We start from the raw sequence: 23753 nt of genomic DNA on the forward strand, positions 1-23753 counted from the left end.
ATCTGAATATACACGTTTTCAATTATTTCGCATGTACGCTGAAAATGATGTATTTCCTTTTCAAAATGTCATATTCACAACAAGATCAAAGTTCTTTGCTTGTCTCCCTCTTTTAAGCTTTTTTTAAGAAGTGATTTAGAAATAGTCTTGAGTCTCCTGAATTTGTTACCACCCAAATATGTCTTTTTATTTTTATAAATGGTTTTATAAAGTCTGTCCATGAAATTATTATTATTATGTCCTAATTTTGACCATTTTCCTTGTGCTTATGTTGAAGACTTGCATGTCTGTCTATTTGTCCATTTGCATATATCAATAAAGTTTGGCAAATATGTACAGTATATAACTACTGTCAATGAGTAAAGCAGAAAATACATTTTATAGTAATCAAACAACTGCATTGGAAAAAGGATGAAAACAGTGGAATGAAACATTTAACATTTAACAGATAGTTAAAATACATTACTGATAGAGCCTATAGTCTATAATAATAGATAGTAAATAAATCCCCTTTCATTTAAAAGCCCATTGCATTAAAATGAAATGATTCAGTAAAGTAACCCTCAGAGTTTAGGGCTTCATTATTCATATTTGATTATTTTAGATTGTTAATATTATTACATGTATGCGTTGCAATATTTGACTCTTCCTCTCTCATTGTGGTGGAAATACTTTATAAAAGTATACAATGGCAATTTGCTCCTGGGGTTCTCATACTAGGGTCCGGACCTCTGAGAAGGACAAAGTGAGGAGTCATGAGATAATTCACCATAAGGACAAAAACAAGTCATCCTCCTTCTTCTTTTTAATACCTGCTCCTTAAGGTAGGAATATAGACTGTGAGGGTGTTAATACATTCAAAATGTCAAGATGTAGCGCATCATTTCATTGGATAGTAATATACATGTCGTCCTGCAGGGGGCGCTAGTGCCTCGTTTTAAAATTGACTGTAGTCTTTTACAGTAACTGAAAGGAGTAAAACACGTTGTCAAACTTCTTCAGCAAAGCTCATTTCTCTCCTGGTGCTTTTTTATTTCGTCTCGCAGTCTGAGTATATTGTCCTCTAACAGAGACACCGACAGTTTGAAGAAGATGTTCAACATTTTCTTTTCATGGATTCAAATTTTTTTTTTGTATTGTCGCAGCTAGATTAGCTTTTAAAAACTCCTTAAAATGAATAAATTAAAAAAACTTTTAAAGAAAAGCCAAATTGTCACTTGAAGGTTAACATATTTGAGAAATGAAATTTAATTTATCTGCATTCTGGCAGATTAAGTTAAATTAATAACACATTTGATCTCAATAATTCTCTTAAAATAATTGTGTAGTAGCCTAACAGGAATTAAATATGAAAACTAACACAATATTTTTCACATATACATCCAAGATATAAATATAATTTAAATAAGAAATCAAATGGGGTTTTAAAAAAACAAAAACATGTTAGACTAAAATAATGTTTAAAAATCAAGTAAGGATTCATCCCTGTACATGTTTACAAACATGATGTCGTGCATCAGAAGTCATGTTGTTGTTTTTCTTCCATGACACTAAAAATGTTTAGTGCATCTTCAAATCTCCGTCCGGTGCATCTTTTCAGCTTTCTGTTGAAGTTTTCAAACCAGGAAATGTCATCCATCATGACAAACACATTATTCAGCCATCAATAATACATCCAGCCTTCCTTCTCCTCTCGCACGTTTGAGTGTGCAGGAAAGAAATCTTCAGTTTTATTTTCAGATCGTCTCATTTTTCATGCCATGCTTTATGGAAAACACAAGAGAGAGCAGGCGCTGGGGCTTAATGCCTTTCACCTCGTTGGATGCATTTGCAGCCGTCGGTCAACAATGGCCTTGAGACATGGTGCTCTGAGGCCACGGCGGAGCTGTCCCTGTTCTGAAAATGGAGTCAGCCTGGAGGCCTCACTCACTGCAGCCACACCTTTAGCCCCCCCCCTCCTCTCCCCTCGCGCAAAAAGGAGTCAAAAACAAGCAGCCAGGGCAATCACCTGACACATTTCCATCCAATTTCCACCGCAGAATGTGTTCATTTTCAGGCTAATGGCATGTCATTTTGCTGGAGCCTTTGGTCAAGAATTAATCCTGGAATCAAAACAGATTTTCCAGGGAGCAATCTTCCATCAAGTATTGATTTTTTTACACTCACAGAGCCTGTACTCCCTAATTTAACCTGACAGCCAGCAGCACAATGGACTGGGAGCACCTTGGCATCTCACAGAGGGAGCTCTCCTCCTCCTCCCCTCTTCGTCTCACCATGAAGTGAAAGAAATAGAGGGAAAAAGGACTCCCAGATGTATAAAACAAAGAGCATTGCTTACAGAAAACACAGATATAAGCTTCCGCCTGTGTCTTTTACCCCTAATTACGTTTTCTAGTGCAGTGCAACTTGGGCAGGTAAGGCTGAGAGGGAGAAGGGGAGAGTGTTGTGGGGCCATCAGCTATCATTATGTGCCTGTTGACATCTCCCTGTCTTTGAGTGATTCTCATCTGTGATTTCCCTCGGCCATTTTCCACAGATACACAAAGAAGAGGGGTCTCATCATGGCCCCCGTTAAAAAAAAAAGAAAAAGGACCAAAGTGTCTGTCCGCTAATAAGAAAGCAAAGATGTGTCCGAGGGTGTCACTCCTCTCTCAGATATGCAATCATTCTCTCTCCCTCTGCATGTGCTGTAAGTACACTATACTGTGCATAGAGGTCAGCGGGATGAGGGGATGATAGAGAGCAGGGACGGTTATTTTCCTCCAGCTCTTAAAGGGCCGATGACCCGTGAGCAGGAGAGTTGCACTTTGCCAAAGGGTTTTCCATGCGCTGCTTACAAACTACCTGACAGATGGGGAAACAATTTCACTTTTCATCTTCTGCTTTTATTTATTTTTTTTTTTTGTGCTTATACTCCGTCGCGGCGTTTCTATTTGTCCACATTTCAGAGAAGGTAATAACACCCTCTCAGTGAAACGTGCCTCGAGTGACCAGTGATGAAAAAGTGGAGGATCCTTTACATAAAAGCATCACAAGCTCTGTGAAAAGGATTTTTTTTACAACTCAAAGTTTTATCTTCAAAACTCCGAATACATTTCATATTATTAACACAAGTAAGAAATAAACTCAAAATAAAAAAAAGCTCCTAAAGGAACTTTTGACTTGTGTTGATTTTGGCGCCCCCTGTGGACGAAGCAGTACCTGTTTAGCGAGTTACGCACTGCAAGATAATCAGGGTGATTTTGGGCCCGATTATCCCCCTTAAGACCAAAGTAAAGGAGCGACTATCTGATGGATGCAAAGATAATCTATCTGTGCTGTGAGGCGGGTTAGGAGCGATTCTGAATTTCTAAACGATTAAAAAAACACATCGTTCTTTGTTTTCGTGAATAAAGGCTGCAAGTCAGGAGTTATCTTAATTCAATTTATTGTTTAGTTTGTCAGGAATCAGGTACAACATACATATGAATAAAGTGAATATATTAACTATTAACCACGCTGAAGCCACGCCTTCAATCAGCTGACAAGCTGACTTAAACCACGCCAGCACTCAGCCCTGTTTGTCTCAGTTCTTGGACCCGCCCTCCCTTCCTCTCATCCATCCTCATCGTGATCCGGATGATAACACCAGAAGATGATCTTCTTCTCTTAGAGGATAAAACTCCAATGTTTTCATAAACAAACGGTATTGTATTAATAAAACCGTGTGACGCACGAGGTCAACGCAAAACAGCCATAATGCTCTCTGCAGGTAACTAGAGCTATTGATTAAATACAGACGAATGGACTGTAACAAATTAAGCACTCAAACGTTTCCATGACATTTATTGTATTTCATAAATACATGTCATGTCGGAGGGTTTTTTTTTTTTTTTTTGGTCATGTCCCTGTGTGTATGTGCGCTGTATTCAAAAGAAAACGAGGTCACACGGCCGAGCCATTAGAGGTGGATGTGAACTTTTAAATAAAGTGTTATTGATTACTCTCTTTCATCTTCAACATATAGAAGTCCAGACTGCTGCCTGTGTGTGTGTGTGTGTGTGTGTGTGTGTGTGAGTTGAAAGCAGGCGTGCAACAACAACAGCTCTTACAGTCTCACCTGTGTGCTTGTGAGACTTTGGGGAAAAGAGTCTTGCAGAGTCGAGTTCAGGCCGCCGGAAAAAACAAAGACATCACAGCTTAAAGACGTGCATTCAAAAACTGTGCTGCTAGAAAGTGAAATGGACTATGAGCCGATGCAATCAGCTACTCAAGTCAGACAGGTGTCTCTGTAAAGACCCAGGCTATTAACTCCTCTACCTGCAAATACCTCACTGGTGTGTCACTGCTAATAACGCCGGAAAAAAAAGGCAGAAAAACCCAGGAACAACAGTGAAAGTAAAAGGGATCATATGCATGGCCAACCTCGATTGCATGTGAGGATTGGTAATTGCACCCCCAGAGGCATCAGGGTGTGCGGAGCAGCAAAGTGGGAGACGCCTGAGCAGCTCGGGCTTCACAGTCAGTGTACCAACATCTCAACCTTGAGGAGGAAGTGAAAACAAGGCAGCGGAGGAGGAGGAGGAGGAAGAGGAAGAGGAGGAGCGGAGGGTGAGGGATGTACAGACAGTTCATTTACGCAGAACATCAGCCCCACCGCGCATTGTCTGAAAGATAAGAAAGGGAATGCTTCATGCCTGATGGAAAACAAAGGCAGTAATTTAAAACCATCTGCATCCAACACATGCACGCTCTCCCTGCACCTCTCCGTTTCTGTGTCCTGACTGATATTGAAACATAATCCATTTGGAGCGCAGACATGTCATAATATTTCTCCGCGGCCTCCCCTCTCCCGCTCATTCTGGACGATTTCAGGTGGTTGCAGGTTGAACTGGGATGTTTCATTGCAACAAGTCAGACAGTCGGCTGAAGACCGGAGGCTTCACTTTGATTCTGTTTTGAAAAATATATATTTAAAGAGAGAAGCAAAAAAAACAAAGAAGGACTAACTGCTGTTTACAGAATCCTTAAGATGACATACAGTCACACTGCTACAGACCACATGTTGTATTTGACTCCAGTGTTCAGTGATGATGAAAACACGTCTGTCGTTCTCCTGAGATATCGACTCGCTCATCTCGTTATCTCGGGGAGAACGACGCGCGATAACGAGTCCAATCATTGAGATCTCCTGCAAAAATGTCTCGTTGTCTCAAGAGGAACAGCGTCGTTGTTGTCTTAACATAATGAGATGAATACATCGAGATCTTGAGAAGGACGATTGTCACAGGATAAAAGAGTTGATGCAACACTAACCTAAAAAAAAAAGGCATCGCAGCACGTCTGCTTCGGGCTTCCGTACAAACACGATCAGAGGCGATCGACTCTGCAGGTTAAAAAAATAAAAGATTCAGAAATCTGATGGACGGTGTAATCTTTAGAAACAACAAGAACAAAAAGGTTCCTCACACTTCTGTCCTGCTCTCACTGGAGATCTTCAAAATAAAAGTATCTTGTCTTTTTTTTTTTTAATTTTGCTTTGCACCACAACAAATCGCTCCACAACATTTGTCACCAGTATGGTGTTTTAAAACGGACTAACTGCATTTAAAATCTTTTATGAACCAACACAGGACGCAGAGAAACAAGAGTGTAAAAAAATTACAAAATAAAACAGGAAATTACACATGCAAAACCAGCAAGATGAAAGGAAGAAAGTGACAAAAAAACAAAACAGAAGTGAAATCTAAACACTGAAATAAACAAGAAGAAATCATGACACAGAGAAACTTCAATAAAATCTACTTTAAATCAACACTTAGAAACATTTCTCTCATTTGTGAAGAAGCTTCAGAAACGGCTTTCTTAAAGGCAGACTCATTACTTTTACTCGTGTTAAATCTTCTTCATTTAAAATAGAACTTTTTCCACAAACAGGACCAGAACTTTTGTGTGTGACACATTCACGTCCAACAGTCTGACATTTACTCTGTAATTCTGCTTCAGGACTCCTCTGAAGCGTGCCGCTGCTGCTCTTCATTCAAACAGAAAAGCCGGCGTGGCTTCAGAGAGAGCGAGAAGAGGAAGTAAACTTTTATCAGCGGCAGAAAAAAACACAAACAGCTCGAGAAAACAGATATGGGTCAGGAGCTGCTGCATCTGCACAATTACATTGTTAATGGCGAAGACAATGAAAATGGCGCGGATCGAAAACAAAAGAACATCAAATAGCTTCGCCTGAGCCGCCGTACACCTCAGCCATCACCACTCAAAAATACATCCAGGGTTTTGAAATGAAGGAGGGGGGGGAGAGGGGGGGGGGGGCTGAAAGGAAGACGAAAAAGCATCTTGAACATCATCTTTCAGTCTAATGTTAATAATTTATGTTGTCTGTGCTTTTTATTATTATTATTTATTTATTTACTACTTTCTTTTTCAGCTGCCTGCCTGCTTTTCAAAGGCATCGCGGACAGGGAAGCTGCATCAAACTTTTGAGTTTAGTTTTCAAAAGGCTTTCTCGCCCCCCTTTATTTATATATTTCTTCTTCTTCTTCTTTTCTTTACACTTGTCTTGTTGTTATTTGGCGAGGCAAAAACATGAAGCTTTGATGAGAAGCAAACCTGACATGTATTCTTCTCCACTGACCCCCAAGGAAATCTAAATAAAAAGCTAAATATTGTATGTAAGGCTCTTTCTGTAAAGCCCCCCCCCCCCTCATTAAACATCCATTCATTGACCCCCCCCCCCCCCCCCCCCCCCCCACCAACGACGTGCTGGGTGTTGAGTACTAACACAGCGGCGTAAACATGAAGGTGTGTGCAGGCTGGTTTGAGACGCACTCGACCATGACCTCACCAGAGAGCGAGTCAGAGCGTGTTGGTTTTTATTTGACATTTTCAATAACCGTGTTTATGTGTTCAGATGAAAAGAAGAGTCAGCCATGTTTTAGAATATTTCTATGTTATTGAAACCTTTGAACTGCACGGCGAGCGGCGAGTACCCGTGTTACTCAGGCCTGTATACCACACTTTGTAAATGAAACACAAAATACAAACTAAATGTGTCTTATGAATTATAAATCATATTCCATTTTATGTTGTCCATTTGAACCTTTTTTTTTTAAGGACATTTTAGTTCCCATGGTTATAAATGGATTCAGCCGCTGAGTTCCCGATCTGGGGTCTGGGACCCATGTAGGAGGGGCGGCTGAGAACTCGGGAGGGACAGGAGGCTCTGTCTGCTCCGAGGTTTCAAAACGAGATTTGCAGATATGAGATAAAATCACGTAAAAACATTTCGAGAAAATGTTTGGTTGATTCAAGTGTGTAAGCGAAAAAACCTCCGGCGACGAAAAGCGAAGTCAATGCAGAACGCCGGATCCCAAGAAGTCACATGGACACCCGACGTACACTGAACCACCGCCGTCCTCCTTCATGCATGGCCTGCTCCGACATCCAGCTGCTTCCTGCGTCTCATCCCAGCTCACCTAATTAAATTGTTGTGAACAATAAGTAAAGTCTTTACGCTGCTCTTTTGTGAAGCTAACGCGTGTTATGAATTAGCGCGATAGAAACAATGATTGATTGATGCTAATATGTAAACACTGGGCTACACAGAGCGGGTTCAAAGCTAGAAATTAAAACCCAGCAGGTAACGAAGGTAAAGTCAGCTTAGTATACATCGAGCATAATAATAACTCTTACGCTTCATAAAATCAAAGCAGACGAGTCTTCAAACATTCCCCCCTCACAGTGTGTCGATGGAGACGTGAGCTAATCACACCTGTTTACTTTGATTAGATCCAGGCTGTGAACGTGTTCATGTCTGCTGTAAAAAAAAAACAAACAGGCTTTTTTTTTTGAATGGGTGTGTATGTGACTTCCTGTGTTTCCGCAGCCAGCCTCTAGTGGACACTGGAGGAACTGCAGCCCGCAGTGGTTTCACTCAACAGCTGAAACAGTGCAGCTAGCCTGCTAGTTTTAGCTGAAGTTTTTCCACATCGAGGTTTAATGAATCTGTTTCCTCGGTGAAGAGTGGAAAATAAAAAAAACGAAACCAGAGTTTGAACTGTCTCTCTGACGATCAACATTTTGTCACACATTTTTACTTTGTGCGCTTTGATTCATAAGACGGCATCACTCCATTAACACACAGGACGCACAGTTCATGTCAAACAATTGTTTATTACTAATTATGGTACAAATCAATGTGACATAGCCTACTTGAAGCTTTTTTTAATTTGGGAAATACACAAAGTGCTGCTTAACTGACCGAACAGATATTGCTCTAAAGATTACGTACAGTTTTCAGTCTATAAAAAAAAAAAGAAAACCAACCTCTGTGGGCTCTTCAGCTTTGGTTTCTGAGTTTTGACTATAAACAAAATGTCAAACCAGTTTGTTTGTGTAAAATAACATTTCACAAAAATCATGTAAAAAGGGTGATAAAACAAATCATCCTAATTGTTGTTTTTTTTTAAAGAGCAACATGACTGTAATCTTCTCTCTCCTCTATGTGGGTCTAAAGGTCTGTGAACTGAGGCGGACGTCACCATGAACGAGAATAATACGATGCGGTGAGTGTAAGAGCGATGACCGCAGAGTGGTCACCTGGCTCAGGAACAAAAAGCACACAGCACACGTTAAATCAAACAATCATGTGTCACAGGATCAGAAATGAAACAAGCCCCGCCCCCTCCGCTGAAGGTGAACGTGGATACACAGTGCAGAGGAAGCGTCTGTCTTTTGGAAACCTGCTGCGGCCTGTTTGATTCTCACGACGACATACTGAGGTAAACCTTGGATGAACATCTGTACACTTCTTTTTTTTTTTCCCATTATCTCAGATTTGAAAGATTGTCAACATCATGAATCTATTTCTCTGTACAATGTGCATAACTATAGAGCTTTGGTCCAGCGTTGAGAAGTTGAGCGAAGGGCGTCGACTCTTTCCTGTGTTTTCTTTTATTTTGGTTACAGCTTTATTGGTTAAGCCTCAGAACAGATCAGTGCAGATCTGTACCTGCTGGAGCCGCGCGCTGTTTTTTTCTCACGTGTTGAGTGGATGCAGACATGTCCAAAAGATTTGACTGGATTACGTATTTGAAGTTAAACAAAAAAAACTCTAAATAACAGTTTAAATAAAAAAAAAAAAAGACAAAAATAAAAAATCTCAGTGCACGAAATTTAAATGAGTCTGAAGTTGCCTTTTTCTTTTTTTCAAACAGGCAACGATGTAAAGCTTCTTCGAGTGTGTTCTTACATTTACTGAGTGTGTGTGTGTGTGTGTTTTATAGACAGTGAAGAAGAACACAGCAGTGCACGGGGGGGGGGGGGGGGGGGGGATGAAAGACCGAGATAACCAAAGTGACATGGAGGGACAGATATCGAGCAGACACATGATTCTGAATAAATTGCATCAAATTTCACCTCACTTCAAATTAAGTTCACTCGTTCTGACATGTGACACTTATTCTCAGCATTCAACTCTTTTTTTTTTTTTTTTTTATTCTTTTCCTGTGAGGGTTTTTTTTTTTGTTTTGTTACGAGAGGCAAATATCTGTCGTGACAGTCCGTCTGGGAGGTTCCAGTGTGAAATTATCGACATAAATATCATAAAGTAATACAACGTGAAATAAATAAATAAAAGCAACAGTTCAATACACAGTGAGCGAGACACGATCCATAGACACGTAAGACTTCATCCCACCTTTATGATGAACACAAACACATAAAATATCAAAGGGGATCTGTTGAACCTTTTTAACCCCGCTCACTGTAGAAGTGAAAATAAAAAATAATTTCCATTTGAATGTTTGACTGTAACATCTGTAAACGTTCAGTAAGCCAAGTGGAGAGCAGAATATAAAGAGATTTATCTGTCAGAGATATAAAAACCGTTCAAAGAGTGGTCGGGTCGTTTATTGTGAATAATATGACGGTTATAATTAGGGCTGTCACGGTGAACTAGTTAATCACAATTAATTAAGATCGGGATTAATCGCATGCTATTTTGTTCTTCTAACATTTTGGTTGAAATTGTTTGTCTTCAGGTCCTGACAGAAATTAATAACTCAGGTGCTCTGAAAAAAGGAACAAAGAAAATCTGTATCAGTTTGTAATCCTGTAAAAACTTCGACCAATGCCTGCCGCGAGGTGCCGATCTGATGAACCAATCACACGCCTCCCTGCTCGTTCTCTGACCCTGAGCTGAAGTCCGCTTCTGAACGCTCGGGCATGTCAGTGAGGGGGCGTGGCTTCTGAGGGCGCAGATGGAGCACTGAGGGAATGCTACTTTCAAAATAATGCCTTTTTGTTTTTTTAAATGACCAACCCTGCCTTTAAGGCTCCGCCCTCACTGTCGTCTCAGTGATGTTGATGAAGTCTCAGACAGATCAGCTGACCAGCCCTGATCCACCTGATGACATCACACATTGACCGTTCAGTTTGGGATCTCTAACCACTTCCTGTCTCTGTGCTTTAAGGCCATGGCCTTAACCTTCCATCTACAGGAAGTTCCTTACTTTATTTCAAAATAAAAGCATGGTTGAAATCAAACTGCAGGTAAAGGAATCTTAGCTTAAGACGGTATACGATTTCAAAATAAAAGCCAAACAATATTTATTTTTAGGCTTGTGGCATGTGAATCATTGTGTTTAAATTTAAGGATTGAATTTGATATTGAATTTATTTATTAAAATATGGACAATGCAATTAAACATGGAATCCATACAAAGCATGACACTGATGTGCTGCATAACGTGTATATTGCTAATTTCCAACTCGAGTCCCTAGTTGGCCCTTGATTAATCATGATTAACTAGTTCATCATTTGACAGCTCTAGTTATCTTGTTTCCTTTGGAGGTAAAGAAAGCACAGACATATTAACCTTAAAGAAAATTCATCCAGCACGTTTCTCCATCCAACGTAAATTATCAGGAGATCACAGCAGACTGTGTTTGACATGAATATTTTGTTTGTTTTGTTTGTGAAGGTTGACCCACAGAGGGGGAACACGTACGAAAAGGAAAAGGAGTGAAGCGATAAACAAAAAGAATAAAAAAGTAAAATCTTCACCAGTCCTTGAGCTGAAATCGATGAGTTCTTTGGCTATCAGGCTTTGGCAACAGAATGACACAGTAGCTCCGAACAAAGCTGCAGTCAACTCGACAGAAACCCTTCATCATCATCATCATCATGTGAAAGTCCTTATTTACTCTCCGTCCGACGTCGTCTGAAACAACCTCATGAGATTATTAATAAATACCTGTAAAAGTTGTACAAAGTTACACTGTGACTGAAAATATCTGCAGATGAAAAACAAATCGAACATCGTCATCATTATGCAATCGTTTAACAGCAAAGGTTACATTTTTTTTTTGTTGTTGAAAAAAGAGAACTTCATCGGCGTGATTTCAATTCAAAGACAGCGTTTTTTCTTTTTTTGTCTTTGTAAAGATATTTACATACAAACGATGAAGAGAAAAGTAAGCGAGACAAAGATAAAATGTTTACTCAACCTCACACATATAGCTTAGATCTGCCAGTACAAATGTAAAAATTTAGAGCACATTTACATTACAAAATTATTCTTAGTACTCAGATGCAACAGACTTTGGTAAATAGTGTTTCGATTTGGTATGATCTCTTTACTAAGTCCCGCCTCGTGGGAACCAAAATTTGGGTGATAGTTTGGTCCGTACGGCCGGACTCTAAAACTCTCTGAAACAGCACACTGTCTTCTTTTTTTTTTTACATAATTCTCACATATGAATCTCTTTTTTCTGGTTTTTGGTTTCGCCAAGGTCATTTACATAGCTGTGGTAATCACACTGACAACACATAGTTTTTGTTTGCAAACCGTCCGTCCAGCTGACTCGGGAACATTTTGCAGTTCTCACGTCACGTTGAGTTGATCCACCTTTTTGTTCTTTTTAATGGCTGCCACTTTCGCACTCCATGTTTTTTTTGTTGTTGTTGTTGCTTTAGTTGTTGTTGTTGTTGTTGTCGTCGAGGAGCTGGTTCATTTGGGGAGCTCCTCTAGAGAATCGGTGAGAGGGTCCATGGGTGCACCGGGGCCGAGGTCGGGCTGTTTCAAACGCTTTATTGTGTTTTTCAAAGCTTGCCTCTTGTTGCAGAACCAGACCCGCACCACCTCCCTGTCGTAGTTCAGTTTCTCTGCTATTTCCGTCATTTCCTGTCCGGAGGGGTGCGTGTTCTTCTCAAAGTGGCTGTTGAGGATCTCGAGCGCCTGCGGGGTGAAAGAGGTCCGCCTCTTGCGTTTTTTGGAAGGCTCGCTGCCGATAAACTCAGTCAGGTTCTGCATGCCGGATCGGTGGCGGGCCTCAGCCTCGGCCATCCAGCGCTCCAGAACGGGCTTAATCTTCTGGGCGCTTTTAGGGGTGATGTCCAACTTCTCAAACCTGGCAGGATATAAAAGGCCAGGGTTCAGTTTGCCTGTCAGACTGCTACCTATTGTGTTCTCTTGGGCTTCCTGTGGTAGGAAAAAGTGGCTTCTCAGGATGGTGTGTCTGGGGAGAATTGAGAAAAAAGAATCTTACTTAGGCGCCCTGCCAGAACAAGGGATAAGCTGCCTGCCTTTCAGTCTCCTCGACCAGAATGCCACAGGGACTGAGACTAACATCCAGGTACACATCCAAGCCAAACTCCTGTGTACTCTGCACCTCCGCTGCAGCAGCTGGAGGCGACCGCTGCCAGCAGTGAGTCAACATTCTGGACGATTCTGTGGCTCTCTGTCCCAACTTGGCAATAGTGGAGCAAGGAGATATTGCCATCGTCTAGTATGAGGTTCACTTGAACCAAAAAACACCAAACACCTGACTGAAAGTTTCAAATGCTGCTCTCACAACAGAAAAAACAAAACAGGAAGTGCTCTAAAAAAATCCCCTAATCCACCAAATGCATGCAGTTAAAACTGGCACCATCATTTATTCACTAGAAAAGCTCGAATGATTCATCCAAATGTACGTTTCATACATTTACACCCTAACAAGGCTTCATTTGATATTTAATACGATTACATTTACAGACTCTTATTCTGAAAGGGCCTGCAGCTCTGAGGCCCTTCCTCTGACTTCACAAACACAGCCGGTTGTCAGGTGCTCCTGCCGGAGATCTCATGCCCGCGACCATTTTAAGGATTCAAATATCTGAACTCAAAACACGAACGAAGACAGCGACATGTTTTTATTGCTTTTGTCGGGTGTTGAAAATGAAGGAATCTTTTGTTTCGTTTAAACGAATGAGATCGCAGCATGTCTGATGTCTACAAAGAAAGCAACCTCAGACACCACCCTGACTGTTTTCGTCTTAATAATCCAATAATATGCAAAAATAATAATAATAATAATCAAAAAACACAAGGACACCTTGCAAGCAGAGTTAAAAAGATAATGATGTAAAACGTGACCTCTCAAGTCCCGATCGGCATGAAAAAAAAAAAAAAGGATGTTTGACCTTTTGAAAGATGTGAGGACGACACGGGTCAAAAGAGTTCTGGACGTTTGGGCTGTCAGTTTATTTGTTTTGGTTTCCTGCAGATTCTGTGCAGAATATTTGCTCATTGTTTAAAATGTGTGAAGAATGAACGCTGCGTCTATAAATGAAGGAGTATTTACACACGCACACGGTGAGAGCGTGCAGAGGAGGAGCGTGGCGTGTGTGAATGCTTTTAGTGGAAGAAGTGGCGAAGTGTCAGCTCTGACGGACAGATCTGAGGCTCTGCTCTCCGTGGAGCAAACAAACGCACACCAGACGGGTGTTTAATGGCCAGGTGAGCGACGAGCAGCCGAGACGCCCATGCACGAATGAACTTCCTCTGTTTCTACACCTCGCCGCTGCTCTCCTCCTTGTCGACATGCGGTATTATTTATAACCCCCGTCCTCCTCCTAAACAGTGGAAAGAGGACGGGCTTCGTACTGCGGGGAATACATTAGTAAATATGAGGAGTCACCAGAGACGGGACATTTCATGGATCAACAGGAAGCGCAGATACTAAAATGAGTTGAGAGCTGCTCAGCTGGGGCATGCACTCCCCCCGCTAGTGCATCAACGGCAGGGAGAAGTGGCCCTGAATGCACCATCTTAAAAGTACCTGAGGAGGCTGCTCAGACATGCTGTACGTTCAGATCCCCTCAGGCTTCACCGTCATTCTGCTGGACGTGACCTCAAATGTTCTGCACTGAGGGACGAATGATCTGTTGTATCTTGACAGATGAATCATTATTACATGTTTTATCTTTGTGCTGAGCTTTATTTTGGCCTTTTAATTCCTGTATTTAGAGAGTCGGGGGTCTGACATGCAGATGCGACGCTCGGAGGAACCACAGCCTCCGTACAAGAGGAGCATTTTATTCAGTGTTTCTGCTCTTAAGTCAATCCTTTCTAATAACTGTACGGTGATTTAAACTGCTGAAGTTTGAATATTGGATAAAAAATAAACAGTGGTTCATGTTTCTATTTAGTGTGACAGGCTGATATAACCGTAAATATAATCCACATTTATTTATCTGTTACAGAACATGGATTCATTTGAATTGGACCTAATAATTCATTCAGTTTATTGGTACGTCCATGAACGTCTGAACTGATTGTGTCGAATCTTTATCTCAGTTTGTCTCTCAGATATTTATTTATAAAAAAAGAAATTTACAACAACAGAGTCAAAAAACACACTGAGGGTGGTTTGTGTTTGGCCTTTTAGCCTTTATTGAACTGGACAGTAGACAGAGCAGAGAGAGAGAGAGAGAGAGAGAGAGAGAGAGAGGAGGGGGGAGAAAGGGGGAGAGAGAGAAAGAGAGAGCAGGGGAGAGAGAGAGAGCAGGGGAGAGAGAGAGAGCAGGGGAGAGAGAGAGAGCAGGGGAGAGAGAGAGAGCAGGGGAGAGAGAGAGAGCAGGAGAGGGAGAGAGAGAGGGAGAGAGAGAGGGAGAGAGGGTGAGAGAGAGAGAGAGAGGGAGAGAGAGAGAGAGAGATGGAGAGAGAGAGAGAGAGGGGGGGGGAAGGAGCTACAGGTCGGACTTGAACCTTGGAGAACTCCAGCCTCTGTACATGGGGTGTGACCTAACCACTCGGCCATCACGGCCTGGTTGATTTGAATTTTGATATAAATCTTGTGATTAAATATTTCCACGTTTAGATGTGAACGTAAGAAGATGGAAAACAAAACCCTGAAACACAAAAGGTCTCTGTGAAAAACAGAGTTTGGCCTAGTGGTTAAGTTGTGTGCTCCTTGTACAGAGGCTGTTTGAATCCGGCTCTTTGTCTTCAGCTGTCTTAGCGAATAAAGATAAAAAAACAAGTCATTTAAATGGTGATAGAAAAAGGCTGCCTTCAACTTTTTGTTTCTTTTAACGTTAAAATCTTTTGACTTTTCAGATTTAAATGAATATTTGCATTTAAATCAGTTTCACCAGTTCTTAGAAAGAGTCAGTAATGTGTTAATAATTATTAAAGAAGTTGTGGACGATGTTCATCCAAGTCGTGAAATAAGTTTTTTTTTACATTTTAAATCTTAAATATTCCATTTCTTCCCGTCCAGATCAAATCCGGCTCCTTTGCATCCTAACGAGGACACGCGGGCACGTCGTCGGTGCCCTCGTGACGCGCGCTCCTCTTCTCTCCGGATAAACTAATAAAGTGCCGGGAAACAAAGTGAGCAATGAAAGGAGACAAGATGGAAGCATCTGTCAGTGTCTGTTCTCCGTCTGGCTTCAGAGCCGGAGCCCCAGAGCGAGCGTGACGTCCCGCTGCACCTCAAACTTCACGTCTACGTTGATGTTAACTAAAGTAAAGCATGTGGAGTTTGGCCCCCCTCGACTTAAAACATCCCCGTGTCATGTTCCATGTCGTACAAAGAGATTGTCTTAACGGCACCAAGAACAGCCCACTGAGTGTTTACTTTTGAAGCTAATGGCTTTTAATGTATGTTATAAATATTTGAATTATTCCTGCTTGTTAATATTTCATGTGTGATTTTAAGACGGTGAACATTAGTCGGAGTCGCACACCGCCCCCTCCTCCTCCTCCTCCTCCTCCTCCTGTACTGTTTCACATTTTATCGCCTGTTTGATGTTGATGTGATGAAATTTTTAAAGGCGCGTGGCATAAACAGCACAGGTCATCAGCACACGGCCGGCGGAGGGGCATTAAAATTCACACGGGAACGAGAGTCGGAAGTTCACTGGAAACGGACGCAAAACAGGCGAAACGCTTCGTTGAGTTCGACAAAGAAAAAAACTGCCAGAATATATATTTGAGTTGGATTATAAATCTCATCTGTCATCGTTTGAATTAATCACACACTTGAAATTGTTTGTACTCTGAAGAGTCGGCTGTTTGTCTTGAATATTTGGACCTGACGCGGGCCAATTACTGCGACTTGAAAAGGCCTCGGCGCTCATTTGGTGTCCTCATGCGAAACGTTAGTGAGGCGGAACAACGGGAGGGATGAAACACTGATTGTCTGATTGTCTCATGAATATATAATGCACCATTTACGACTAAACTGTCCTCGCGGCGGCGGTAAAACATGGCAATCTTATTAACAGATCATCGCCGTCAAGCTCTCTCATGTTCAGGCGGAGCGAGCAGCGACGAGCCTTAGTAATTATTAAATGCTTTAAGTGCTTCGTGTAATACTTGTGTATGTATTTTGCATAAGTAACGCGCGGGCTGTCATGTCAGCGGGGGCGAGCGGGGCCGGGAGAGGGAGACGGGGCGAGTGCAGACACGAGGGCTTCGTTTTGTCAGGGCGCGTGACGGTCAATTATGTATTTTAATATCTTAATAATGTCTGTTAAAGAAAAAAGGGAATCAAAAATAGATGGCAGTTTTGAGCACCAGACAACTCGCTCGGCTTTCATTTGACAGAATTAGGACATCCTGATGTGATATAATGAACCACTGCTTGTTGGAGTTTCTCCTCGGCTCTCTTACCTGCAGATGGCGGACTGGCTGTACGCCGGCCCCTCGGCCGCGCTGAGCGCCTGGCCCACCTGAGTCTGCGTCAGGCCCAGGGACAGCCGGCGGATCTTGAATGCTTTGGCAAATTCGCGAATCTCCTCCAGGTTGACCCCGTCCACCTCGCTGGGGGCGGTCTGCGGGTCTACAACACACACACACACACACACACACACGTCTCATTTTATCAGCCCTCTCTGCTCCCCCGTCCCTCACCTCATTCTGCAGAGTGAATGAAGCAAACAGCCAGACAGTCGTGATCATGATCGTCTCTAAACAACTTGGAGAATAGTCCTGGCTCCGGGTCAGAACTGATTATTTCTGCGTGCCCCCGCCGCTGTAAGCTGCGTGCGTCTGGGAGATGTTTGCCAAAATAAATTCATCTGCGGTGTGAAAGCAGACGTGACACCCGTTTGACTTGCATGTGTGAAACTTTAATCTCACCAACAAAAAAAAAGCATTCGGAGGCAGCCGAGGTTTTTCATCTCTTCCTGCCGTTTGATATGCGAGCATTATTGGATGCATCATTCTTAAACACACGTTAAAGAACGAGGGATTAGTTAAATATTTAAAGACATTATTTAACATATTCGACCCTTTGTGAAAACTCAGAGTTAGACCTTTAAACCTGAAACGAACAGAGAACTCTGCTCATACAAAGAAACTGTTTGTGAATCTTCACATTTGAGCAGATCTTAAAAAAAAACCCTCCTCTGATGCATGTTGAAGAATTTCTCCGCTAATAAAAAGTGATTTCACATTGTACATCAATGTCAGGTGCCCCGGCATCCTGCTTACCAAAGCAAAGTTTGTGCCTCTGAATTATTCATCTTGGTCATTATCAATGAATTATTAAAGGAATCCTCCAAGCGTATTTAAGCAAAAATCTATGGGGCTGCCATCTCGTTGTGCCTCATAAGTGACGTGTAGCGTATGCGGCGTGCTCCAGACGTGTGAACACTTGGAAGATGAGGGACCAGAGACTAAAAGGGAGTTACGAGCACTCAGTTTTCTGGTCCCATCATCTCCACATTGACGAGCGTCTCGTCATCGTTCCCAACAGGGTCGATTTACTCGCCGCTTTCCAGACTAATGGGCAGCGGCGCTCAAAATGCTCTAACCCTCCTCTAACCTTTGTTTTTTTAGACTCTTAATCACAAACAAGGCATGATTAAAGATTTAAACTTCTCTTTATTTTTTGGTAATAACAGATTCAGAATTTGGGGGTTCAAACAAATAAATAGAAGAGTGTAAAACACGATTTTAAAAGCCAAATTAAAAAACGCAGAAACAATGGAGACGTCTCATTTCTGCAGCTTGTTTTGTTCTCAGTAAGAACACGCTTCATAATTACACACGAACACGTGAAACACTCAAAGTGGAGGGGATGGACATGTCCCAGAACTTTCCAGCAAAACCAGTTTCTGTCTCCATGTAGAGAGCAGAATGATGAACAAGGAGAAGTTTCAAACGTCGTATCCTAACAGGCCCGGGAACATGAATAGGTAATGCTCTCCTCGCTTTAGACCTTTACCACACCTGCTAACATCTCTGTGTTTAAACCTGCTGTTTAAACTCTAGAGGTTGTGACTTTATTTATTTATTTAAAGTTCATTTTATATATATTTATTTATTTTTTAAAGTGGACATAATTACATTGGACAGACCAGATGCATCGATCTGACGCTTGATGTCGTCACAGCGTGCAGATTGTTTTAGCTAACGTACGCGGCTAACGTCGCTCAAGCTTTAGCACGCTTTCAGAATCGATGAATTTGTTTTTCCAGATCTGAAGAAGAAGAAGTCCAGATTGTTGCCAGGTGTGAGTGAGGTGTGAGTGAGGTGTGAGTGAGGTGTGACCTCGGTCGACTTCGACTCTCAGGGTCACGATTTTGATTGAGAATCTATCCTTGATTTGAAACGATTCTGGATTCATGATTTAAAGTCTATTTCTGAATTACTCCAGTCATCAGTGAGACTGGCTGAATTTCTTGCAGCTTTATTTGGCATTATACTGACTTAAAGAGCTAACATTAGCACTTAGCAATAAAGTTATGAATCTACTGAAAATCTATCTTACATAAATCAGATTATTTCCCCACCTCTGCCAGGCTCTGACAATAAGTCAGGCCTGTGATTGAAGGATTGTTGGTTTGATGCCAGACATCAGTTTCCTTGATTAGATCAATTTCTTTTGGAAAGAAACGTTTTTCAGATTTTTTTTTTTTGTCACAGCAGATAAAGACATCTTTTTTAAATCTGTTTTTCATGGACGGTAAACGCGAGGACTTCTCCTCTTTTTCAGAGTCTCGGGATTTGACTCTGTGACTGATATTGCGAGGAAAGTGATGCGGCTCATACTCAGCATGAAGCATTAATTCCATTTAGCTCAGAGCTGAGCCACGATGATTGTGTGCAGACTAAAAAATGGTTTGAAGGATATTTTCCAGGCTAGCAGTAAACACAAACCAAACACAGTGTCTACAACAAGTTGATCAATGGCGACTTGTTTTTTATTACATTTGGAGGCATCGTAGCTGCCTTTGAAATGAGTTTACATGGAGTTTAAGGGAATCGACTTTGACAAATGAAATTTATCTGAATAAAACAGACTTTTTAAAGGCTATAGCTGCATGCTGACAGGCTGAGGCCCCGTGATTTATAAGGCTCTGCCAAAGGCCCCCGCTTTGGTAGAGAGAGAAACTTATGTTCATTAAAGCTGCACACACGCCACTTTGGATCATCTAATAAACCAAAGAACTGACAGTCAGGAGCCAAACACAACAATGAGAGGAGGCGGGGATCCATCACACCAGTTATGTAGATACTGAGCTCTGCTGTTTGTGTAGCTGCTGACTTTAAAATTAAAACACTTTACTATTCTCGTACGTCCCATGGTATCTAGTTGTGCAGACGTTTGAGGTTTTAATTTGTTTGTGAAGTTCTCTGACGTTTTTGCATAAAGATGAACAAAACATATTTTCTGCTGATAAGTGGAAATAGTTTTTTTTCCAGAGGGGGCTGTATTTGAAGGCCCATCTCTGGACCGAGGTCGCAAATTAGCTCAGGCTTTAAATGTTGTGGTGTGTTCAGGATCAGGATCAGGATCAGGTTCAGGATCAGGATCAAGTTACTTGATTTGTTCCCGTATGTAAATTTGGTTTGCAGGGAGAGTGACGTATACTTAAACACAGACGACCCATCAGACGTGCAAAGTGCAGATGGTTTATGGGTAAACGTGTGCAGAAGCATTAACGGCACAGTTTCCAATCGTACACTTGATAAAACAAGTCACCGATGTTTACTCGCTCCACACTTACTCGTCCCTATACAAATAATCCTCCATCCATTATCTAGACCATGAAAGGCGGGGCTACACCCTGAACTGTTCGCCAATCAAACACAGCGCTGACATATAGAGACAGACAGCTCGCTGTACAGATGATCATGTTTGCTGTACCTTTTTATTCAAAGAGTCTGATGGTGTAGAAACGATGTTCCCACGAAGAGACCGGCGTCTTTGATAGTTTTATTTGAACTCGTCATCATATTTAATGAAATGAATTAAAGGTTATTTACGTTGTGAGTCGATGCTGTAAAAACACCAGAGCGTGAAATGTTCCCTGCTGAGAGGAATCCCTCACAGACGAGCTGTTTCTTCTGGTTCTGATCTGATAATACATCTGAAAAGTTCTCCTACAGTAGTTGTTCAAAATAATATTTAACATGTTGTTTGAAATCGAACAAAAGAATAAAATCTTCACCTCTGAGAAAATCGGTTTAGTCGTAAACAGGGCGAGCTTTAACCCATTTATCTGAAGGCATGTCGTGTTTTTTTTTTTTTTTGTGAGCCGTGTCGGACACTTACTGCTGACCAGCTGGCCCACGCTGAGCGCCGAGGAGGAGGAGGAGGAGGTGGAGGAGGAGGAGGAGGCCTGGTGGAGAGGACTCTGTCTGTGCGGCATGTGGAGCATGTTTGGCTGAGACGACGCCGGGCCTGACTGACCCTGCTGCCGGAAACACAAACACAAAGAACAGCCAGGATCACTTCGCTGACATCACAGCAATCATCATCGCTCACAGCAATAATTATGACGGGGATAATCATGTCTCTAATCAGGCGATAAGCAGCTATTAAATTAACCACTGAGGGGAAGGACACAATGAGATTGCCCTTGTCGCTAATAATGATAAAGTGTAAATTAGCGCCTGCAGAATTTAGACTGACAGAGCAGAATATGGTGTCGATAGACGACAGCAGGGATTTACTAACGCAGAGGTTTGTAGAGGTGTCACACGCGACAATTAGAGCCTTTTTCTTTCTTCGTCATCAGACCTGCGAGGGGAAGTTAAAAAACGGCAGCCTGAATCTGAGACAAACAAACAAACAAACAAACAAACGAAAACGTGGACACAGCAGAGCAGTCACCCCCCCGTATCAAACATAATTCATGAGCCACAAACGCCGCGCTCTGATGGCGAGAAAACGATGTATTTTCATGTTTTATGCACATTTGAATCGCTGTTACAAGATCAAGATGGTACGTCGACACTTTTTTTATTTATTTATTTATTTTTAAGTGAAAAGCTGTCTTCGGCTGGGCCGGCTTCTCCTCTCCTTCTTTGCAATTAATTATTTTCTCCGTGGCATGTGTTTGTTTGGGGGGTGTCAACGAGCGATGCACACACTGTCAGGACTGTTGACAGGCTCAGAGAATTATCGAGCTTCACTGGAAATATTCGAGGCTGCCGACTCTGACAACCGTGAATTATGCCCGCGGAACAATGTGTACATGCACGCTTTGAAAAGGAGACAAAAGCATAAACATTATTACAGATGCATTAATTCATTCAAGAGTGTGATGTGCTGGGTTTTTTTCTTTTCGGGGAGCCACAATTAGTTGTCCATCTGCTGGGAGTTCATCCATTGTGCACTGTACGGGCCTTCAGCGTGAACTTTTACCCTGTAATTCTGCGCTGACATCGTCATTATCGAGTCAATAGCGTCTGCAGTGTGCTGTGCATGCACGTGACTCCGTATGGATCTCCACACTGAGAGGAGAAAAAGTGATTGAGCCGGAGTTTCTACACTCGCAGCGTGAACTCAAATCCAGAGACGACTTGTGTGTGTTTAAATCAAAACAAAATACTTGTTGTTGAGGTCAGAGAGGACAAATCATAAGGCTGGAGCGTGTTATTGAGAAAGAGAGCGGGGGGAGGGGGGAGGGGGGGGGGAGAGGTGGAGAACAGAAGAAGTGTTTTTAGTTTTAAGTGGGGTGATGAAAAGTGTTGCTTTGTTTCCATGGTTTGGGACTCTGCGGGGGGAGCAGGAACCTCCCTGAGACTCGCTCTGCCTTCCACGAGCACGCTGAAACATGAAAACACACACACACGCACGCACGGACACTTCTGCTAAGCGCTTCGATCTTCCGACTGGAAGAATGCAAATGAGGAGCGTGAGCGTGCGAGCTGCTTGGGCGTAAAGCAGTGCTGGAATTTTTGCATTTAATGAATAAACACAGCTCTGATTTGACTCCACTAGGTGCTGCTCATTCAACAGTTTTAAAATCAGCTCTTGATCGCTGCCGGAAACATCCGCTTAAGTGCATGACAAGGCGCCGTGCGAGCTCTGTGTGTGTGTGCATTTGTGCGTCTGTGTTTGTTACCTGCTGTCCCGGCTTGATTGGTGACAGCGTGATTCCCTGGGTGTTGATGACAGGCAGGATCTGATTGCCGATCACCGTGGCGATGATCTGGCCTTGAGCGTTGGTCAGAAGCTGAGGTGTAATTGGCTGTACCTGCAGTGCTGGGTTGCCACCCCCTGATTGGCTGGAGGGCCCTGCAGAGTTGGGCATCAGTGGGATTGTTCCAATTATCTACAAAGGGGGTAGAGAGAAGACAAAATCAGCTGGGTGGTTTTTTAAAAAAAAGAAGGGTAAACGCTACTGGAGGTTTCTGCTCTTAATCATCGCTGCTGCTGTGATGCTTTTTTTTTTTGTGTGTGTGTGTTTTTTTTTTCTCCTCGTGTGAACATCACACGAGACTGTCATTTTTGAGTTACGAGGCTAATCAGAGCACTCAGCTTTTGGAGTTGTGTGATTCAAGAGGAAAACATGCACAAGTGTCCACTGATCATCTGTCTCTGAGGTGGTTTTACAGCCTGGAACAAGTGAAGCTAAAGCAGACTGCTGGGAGCGCCCTGCAAAGGTCAGCTCCAAATACCTGTGTGTGTGATGGTGCACACCACTGACTGTATTATCCATCAAGCAGGCCAGGACCAGGGATGAGAGCCTGTGTGTGTGTGTGTGTGTGTGTGTGTGTCTACGTGTGTTTGTGCCTAAGTGTCTTTGTCTCTGGTGAGCAGGAGTGAAGCAGCTGAGAGACAGAGACCCCCGTTTCACCCTCTCTCTCTCTCTCTCTCTCTCTCTCACACACACGAGGAGCAGCCGAAGTGGGAAGAAAGAAGCAGAGAAGAAACAATAAGAGGGGAGAAAAGAGGAGCATCAGAGAGTGAGACAGGACCCTGTGCTTCTAATTCTACTCTCAGGGTCCCAGGGGTACTTCACCCCCTCCTCTAACCCGCCTGCTTCCCTCTCCTCTGTGGCTGTAATCAGGAAGGGCAGATCAAAGGGGGCGGCAGAGTGTCACTGCAGCGTTTTAGCTCTCAGAGCTGCCAGAGTGTGGCCAGGAGTGGCGCTTTAGGGGGGTCTTAGCGCCTCTTCACCATGATGAAGGTTAATGTCATCTGGGGACTGGTTCTGAGCAGCCGTTGCCTCGACTCCCCCCCCCCCCCCC

General features: G+C 42.6%; 1 protein-coding gene across 5 annotated transcripts in view; it reads right to left on the reverse strand.

Moving 5' to 3' along the window:
- Positions 1-11719: 11719 nt before the first annotated feature.
- pou6f2 (POU class 6 homeobox 2) overlaps positions 11720-23753 on the reverse strand; it is a 71901-nt gene continuing 59867 nt past the window's right edge. For 3 of the 5 annotated variants that reach the window (XM_079360924.1, XM_079360925.1, XM_079360927.1), the window contains exons 8-11: positions 22625-22834; positions 20827-20968; positions 16935-17103; positions 11720-12510 (exon numbers count right to left, since the gene is read on the reverse strand). In XM_079360924.1, the coding sequence (XP_079217050.1) occupies positions 12003-12510; positions 16935-17103; positions 20827-20968; positions 22625-22834 (1029 nt within the window). In that variant the 3' untranslated portion in view covers positions 11720-12002. The remainder of the gene's footprint in view (positions 12511-16934; positions 17104-20826; positions 20969-22624; positions 22835-23753) is intronic. The other 2 variants (XM_079360926.1, XM_079360928.1) reach the window with 2 other exon arrangements.

This window comes from Symphodus melops (genome assembly GCF_947650265.1).
Source record: "Symphodus melops genome assembly, chromosome: 14".
Taxonomy (NCBI): Eukaryota; Metazoa; Chordata; class Actinopteri; order Labriformes; family Labridae; genus Symphodus; species Symphodus melops.